A 7,442-nucleotide genomic window follows, 5' to 3' on the forward strand; every position below is an offset into this window, starting at 1 on the left:
CAATTTATTTAAAACCATAAGTTATCAATGAACATCTCGCATACATTTCGTATATTTCGTACATTTTGTATATTTTGTATAATTCGTATATTTCGTATATTTTATACAAATAGTCTACTTGGTTTATACGGATAACTACCTAGTATCGGCCTCAATAATATATATTTATTCAAATTATTCCCAAATATCTACGAGTGTATATGCCGGTATCCGAATTCAACCATCAACATTCGTGCCATCAAACATTGGAATAATGACGAGGACAACGGACTTCCTCTATCTATCTAGTATCTTCCATTATCCACAATTCCACCAAATGGTTATCATCGCCAACGTGGTATTTTATACGAGAGAGTTATTACAAAACGCATGGGAAAGAAGTTCCATCAGCTATCAATCAGATGCCAGATGAACTTAACTTTTTAACGTGCGTGTCGGTGAGTAATTGATTGATTGTTTGCGTGATTTATGATAAGGTATCTCGGAATATTATCCACAAAATATCAATCTTTATTTCCCTTTCTGCTGTATCTACATATTTTTTGGGCAATATATAGTTCGATGTATTGTCCTTTTCATTCTCATTCGATCTTCATGCTGCAATGATACATCAATAGATATAGATATATAACCAAGAAATCAACGGTACACGACTTTTTCACCCACGCAAAAATGTCTTCACCCAACCACTTGGATGAAGAAACACCCCTCCTCGCAGATACCACAACTTTACCCTCCCAATCACCACCATCTGAATCTGCAATCCAAGACCCTTCCACATCCGAAGCAACAATCATCCCCAACGAACAAAGCACCAAACGTTTAGTAGTAACTCTTGGAGCAATCTGGGTAGGTGTCTTCCTCGGTGCTCTAGATTCAACAGTCATCGCTACCCTCTCCGCCAGCATCTCCACATCCTTTAATTCCCTCTCTCTTCTTTCCTGGCTCGCCTCTGCATATCTCATCGCAAATGCAGCTTGTCAACCGCTTTCTGGTCGCCTCACAGATATCTTCAGTCGGAGGACTGGATTGATTGTGAGCAATGTATTATTTGCGGTAGGTAATTTGATATGCGGATTAGCGAAAAACGAATGGGTGATGATATTTGGGAGAGTGGTGGCAGGATGTGGAGGGGGTGGGTTGATGGCGATAAGTACTTTTGTAGGAAGTGATTTGGTTCCGTTGAGGAAGAGAGGTGTGGTGCAGGGAATCGGAAATATATGTTATGGGACAGGTGCGGGCTTGGGAGGGATCTTTGGAGGTTGGGTAAATGATACTTGGGGATGGAGAATGGCTTTTTTGGCTCAAGTTCCTTTTATCATTGTTTCTGGAATTTTGGTCACTTGTCTGGTTAATATTCCTCCCAAGAAGAGCGAGAAATCGAAATTATCGAGAGTGGATTTTATGGGTTCTTTCGCGCTGGTTCTTACCCTTGTCCTTCTCCTCCTGGGACTCAATTCTGGTGGTAATATCGTACCTTGGAATCATCCACTCGTCTATGTCTCGCTCCCCCTTTCTCTCGTTTCTCTTCTTGGATTTATATACATCGAACTATATATCGCCTCGGAACCCGTCATCCCAGTTCGTCTCCTCGCAAATCGTACTGTTCTCGCCGCTTGTCTTACAAATTGGTTCGTTACAATGGTCGTCTTTATGATTATCTTTTACGTTCCGTTATATTATCAAGTCCGGGGTGAATCTACCACCGCCTCTGGTATGCGTCTTATTCCTCAATCAATCGGAGCTTCTGTCGGATCTCTTGGCTCCGGAATCATCATGAATCGAACTGGAAAATATAAATCAATTAGTTTGATAACACTTACCATGCTCGTTATTGGAACCGGTCTTCTAGCAACTCTCGATTCTAACAGTCCGGATTGGCCAATATATATCTATCTCTCCTTGACAGGAATTGGCTACGGCGCAACTCTCACAACTACACTTCTAGCTATCATCTCAGCAGTATCTCATGATCATCACTCGGTCATCACATCAGCTTCCTATGCATTCCGTTCCACGGGCTCAACAATTGGTATTACCATTGCAAGCGCAGTGTATCAAAATATACTCAAATCAGATCTGTGGGAGAAATTCGGAGACAGACCGAATGCGGAAGAGATTATTGGGAGGATTCGAGATTCTTTCGATGATTTGAATAAACTTCCTGAGGGGTGGAAAGAGGGTGTGACGGAAAGTTTTATGGATGCTTTTAGGGGGGTGTTCTTGACGGCACTAGGTTTTGCGATCTTAATGGCTGGGGTGGGGAGTTTGATGAAACAAAATGTTTTGCATGATAGGTTGGATAGGAGGTAGTGGGGTGTTGGATGGGGGAGGGTAGATGTGTGGTTTTTAGACTGTCGGGTAGGTTTGGATATGAAGAAGTAAGATGCTCTATAAGGAGGGAGTTCATTTGAATCTACCATGATTGATTTTCATTTTTGGTGTGAAATCTCTCTTGGATCAAATGTTAGAACAAGTTTGATGTTTTGATATATGGAGTTCGAAGTGGAAAGTCCACGGTGGTCAAGGGATTGATTGTATGTACGTATTGAGGCTAGAGGGTGAGTGACTCAATAGCTCAATTTTCAACATACTATACTGGAGGAAAGATATACATACACACACACACACACACACACATATATATATAGATGAATAAACCCAGCGGTATGTAAATGAACAGTTAAATTAACCTTTCTATTATTGGAATTGAAATTGCAATTGGAATTGCAATTGTTGAATACGTATACCTAACGTGTGTATAGATAGTATTAGATGTTGATTTCTACATCTCTTTCTGTGTCGAGAATAATCTGTGTCGAGAATAATCCGCCTTTCTGACTTTTTGAGGTTTTTATATTTTATAGAGGATGTTTGGAATTTCGTCTTTGTGTTGTTGTTTATAACTTTTGGCTTTGATGGGATTGTGAAGTATAGTAGGTAGGTAGGTAGGTAGGTAGGTAGATAGGTAGGTAGGTAGGTAGGTAGGTAGGTAGGTAGGTAGGTAGCTTGATGTGATGTGATGTGGTGTGGTATGGTATGGTTTGGTAGTATGTAGTCTGTTGAATTATAGGTGAAGGATAGATGGAGGATGGAAGTAGGAAAGGGAAGTGGAAGTGGGAAATGGGAAATGGGAAATGGGAAATGGGAAATGGGAAATGGGAAATGGGAAATGGGAAATGGGAAATATTATAGAATATTTGTACTTATATTTATAATCTTTTGTTTGTTAATTTCTTTGTGGAGATAAACAAAGTTAATAGGTAGTTGTAGATTTTAAAGAGAAGGGAAGGGAAGGGAAGGGAAGGGAAGGGAGGGATGTGTAGAGGGCTGGGTGATGAGTAATGGATAGTGGGTAATATGATATGATGTGTTTATATTGATTGAGAAGTGAGGAGTGAGGAGTGAGGAGTAAGGAGTGGAGAAGGAGTGGAGGAATGGAGAAGTGGAGGAGTTGGGGGTATAGGCAGTTGGGGGGGTTTTAGTAGCTGAAGGGTGGTAGGGTGGTGTGATGAGGATTTGAGGGGTGGGGTTTGTGGATGGGGGGTGAGGAGTGAGTGGTGAGGAGATAGGATGGAGATTGGGATTGAGATAGGGATGGAGGATAGGAGATGGGGATGAAGATAGAGATGGGGATGGTGGATAGAAAACGGAGATGGAGATGGTAGATAGGAGATGGGGATAACGGATTGGATTAGATTGAATACACTTAATATCATAACAATATAACATCACTACCATAATACACAAATGAAGAACATCAGATGAAGGAAAAGAATTGGGATTAGGATTGAGAAGTTAAGATACCTAACACAAACCATAACTAGAGGAAATATCAAAGAGAAGTTTTAGTGAAAAACAGAACTTGAATGAGTGAGGAAATCAGTGAGGGAATGAGTGCTTAGAATGAGAAGAGCGGGAGGTGTGGAATGTTGAGGATGCCTAGGTGGGGGGTGGATGTTAGTTGGGTATGGGAATGGGAATAGGAGGGAGGAAGGTATTTTCTGGATTTTAATTTGGTGTGGTGTTGTGAGTAGTTTGTTAGTTGTATGTAGTGTGTGGTACGTAGTATGTAATAGGGATATGGAATAGGGATAGGGATATAGTAGCTGATATTGAGATTAAGATTATACATACTATATTACTTGAATGAATACGGAAGAGATTGATTCTTTTGATAATGCTTGGTTTAGAATTACTTACTACTTCCTGTGCATATATAAGTAACTAGGTAGATAGATTTTTGGATTGGATGTAATCTGAGATTACTAGAATATAGTCTTTTATTATAGAACATAGCCTTCTTATAGAATTTAAGGGATATAAGAGTAAAAGGATATGTGATTTTTAGGATATGAGAATAATTAAATGGTTTCTGAGGGACATAAGAGTAAGTTGTCGTAGTTATTAATGTCTATCTACAACTATAAATCACATTGAATATAGTAATAATATTGAGAATATATTAAGGTACAAAAACTTATATAATTCAAACTTCAAACGTAGAAATTTTGAGCTTGAACGTTATTATCTTTAAGAAATAGATCGGTTTATATCGAATTGGAAAATGAATTGTTGGAAATATACAAATTTTAGTGGTTTAGTATGTGGTTAGTAGTATTCAATATCATTGAAGTAGGGCGTGTTCAAGATACGGAGGATAATAATTATAATCCTGATATCACTTGGATAGCGAGATTGAACTCTGGGTAAGGAGGCTTGCGCGGAAAGATAGAATGGCTTATTGATTGATGGGTCTCACTGACTGTAGCTCATGGAAGTGGAATGATTCATTCATTCATTCGTCATCATATATAGTTGATATAGATGATGAGAATATCGCCAAGTACGTTATCTCGAGACTCGTATGAAGCAAATTAAGAAATGAATGTAAGCTTCTGTGACCCGATGAAAGAAACAAATGAAAGGAACAAAGAGCACGTGATTTGAACCCAAAGAAATAAACTCAAGCACCATCATTCCATATCTCAAGCGTAGAAAAACAAACCCATACCTGACTTGAGAGCCGATCAGGGTTGTTTTCCTTCGTCTATCAACCACCATAATCCAGGCCTCAGATCTCAATCTCCCTGGGAATTTGGAATGCTGTCGACCCAAGGGTAAATAGCGTTGGTCCAAGGAAGCGACACTGTCTTTGATGCTTCGCAAAGACTGCCCGCCACAGGCAAGTTCGCAGTGGAACAAACAAAAGCCACGCGCCATGTGCTCGCTGCCACCGTAGTTCCATCGTGATATGCCGTTAAGAAACTCGTGTTAGTCTGCGCTGTGAATCCACGTGCATTGAGTGGCCCATCTGTCCATCCAGCAGTGGGGTTCCAGATCTTCTCCGTTGATGCTGAGAGCTGCAGCTTGAAAGCTGAGGAGTGCAACGGTCGCGCACGCAATGGAATTGAAGTTGAAGTACATGGTGAAGATTGCTGAATCGCTTGCCGATGTGTTTGCTGGTTGTTTGCTTGGGACTTCTGGATATTGAATCTGATTCTGATTTCTATGAGGTGGGAATCCTATGTCCTTTATACAAGATTTCTCTTCAAGTGTCCGTGCAATTCCGAGTAAGAGACGTTAGAAGCGGAAGCAGCGAGAAAGACTTGTGCAGCTGTTTCTCGGTCATCTCGAGAGCATGTTCATCTGAACTATCGCGTCACAGGATATATCAGCTTGACATTGCGACGCCGCGTAGCATTGTGTGTAATTTCTCGCCAATCTCAACCAATAATCATATTCCGCGACTCGTTGTTCTCAATTCCCTCAGTTCATCACCTCCAAACTATTGTTTAAGAAGAAGAGTGAAGCCATTCATACCCACTCCATCAAAAAGAAAAAAAATTCTCGGCTAAGTAAGAATTATCGTTTTCGTGAGAGTGGAAGAGCTGCAGGAATTTAACCTCTAGCCGAAGTCAGAATGTTGCAATGAATTGTCACATATCATTCTATAAGCGGCGGATACTACCCAGTAAAAAAGGGGGCTTAGCCCCCAAGTCACATCCCCGCATCTTCATTTTTTCATACAAAAATAGTACCCCGCATTCCTCTTTTGATTATCTGCATTTGTGGACCCATGTTTCGGCCAAAATCGCTCAGCAAGAGATTCGGCCGTTCATGTAGTACTGACCGAAAAAATATTGCAGTTACCTTTGGTCACTTTGTTTTTGCGAAATCAACCCCACGATATTCAACTGTCCATGGAGACTCAATAGATATCATTAGTAAAATATTTACCAGAACGGTCCAGACAACATACACGAAAAGATCTCGGAACAAGACAAAAAATCAATGAGCGTGCAAGTAGGTCCCACAAGATGTGTACCCCTTCAAAATTATGATGGAGAGAGTATTGAATCTGCCCTCAAATTTTGTGAAGGGAGTATTCGCAACATTAACTCAATATTTGTTTCTAGTCTCTATCACATTCAGAAACGGTAGAATAAATGAAATGCCTAGCATGTTGCATTTATTAATAATGATCCTAATTAGAAGCATTGCGCGATGCATTGATTCTGATAACGAGCGATGTATGATTGGCCTCACTCTTTTGTAGAATATATCTATACGTCGGTAATATGTCATGAGACTTTCAAAGAGTGAAACTTCGCAGATCATCAGTGAATATAAATATCAAGAGCTTTTCCTTTACACAACATATGTCGCGATTCATGTTGTCTATCAATCTTGATTTTCAAACTTGGCAGGAACTACACGAGTCAATCTCACAGCATCGCAGCTATGATGCTCTTGCTACATCTTTGGAGAGCAGAAATACTAGAGATGAGAGGCCATAGAAACCACTGCAGGACGAACATATGACGCCGGCTGATGTCCAACATGGCTCAGTGAAATCAATTCCACGGAGAATCGAGAGCGATTATAAAATGTAGTGTCCTTTGTGATCCTGTGATTTCACTAAAATCGCAGGCACTACATATTTCTTATTATCTAGTTTCCAGAATCTAATATAAAAATTGTACTTCCATTCAAGTCCAGGTGTAACAGTGTTGGCTGGGCCAATCTCCACTCTCCGACCTCGATACAGGAATTTCAACGAAGAAACACAAATAGGATTATGATATATCTTCTCTTTCAATGAGCCAATCGGTTTTTGTAAGTAATTCACGAGCTCAACATTCGTAACTCAATGGTTATTACACAATGGTGTAAAGTCTAAACTCTGTCACCTCTGTGCTTTCCCATTAAACCATCAAATTGCATAAATGACAAGTGTGCTATAAAATCGGAGTGGAAGATTCGTACGCTCTATGGTCTCTGACAAAATAATATGCCAGTATGACACAGCTCGCAGTGATCATTCTTCTTGCTTTTGTGCAAAATCGCGTTGTTGCTCTGTGGTAAGAGGTTGAGGTGCTGCTTGACAACCTCGTGCATCACTAGACGCTGGAATAGTCTTTGATCACCACAATAGACGT

The 7,442-nt window shown here is 40.3% G+C and overlaps 1 protein-coding gene across 1 annotated transcript; it reads left to right on the forward strand.

Annotated features, from left to right (window-relative positions):
- Nucleotides 1-672: 672 nt before the first annotated feature.
- EAE98_005871 (uncharacterized protein) lies at nt 673-2,313 on the forward strand (the record flags this gene model as incomplete). Its single annotated transcript, XM_038953493.1, has 1 exon — nt 673-2,313. One exon carries the CDS (start codon nt 673-675, stop codon nt 2,311-2,313), a length of 1,641 nt encoding a protein of 546 aa, XP_038809888.1.
- Nucleotides 2,314-7,442: the final 5,129 nt, after the last annotated feature.

This window comes from Botrytis deweyae (assembly GCF_014898535.1).
Source record: "Botrytis deweyae strain B1 chromosome Unknown BDEW_012, whole genome shotgun sequence".
In the NCBI taxonomy this organism is placed as follows: Eukaryota; Fungi; Ascomycota; class Leotiomycetes; order Helotiales; family Sclerotiniaceae; genus Botrytis; species Botrytis deweyae.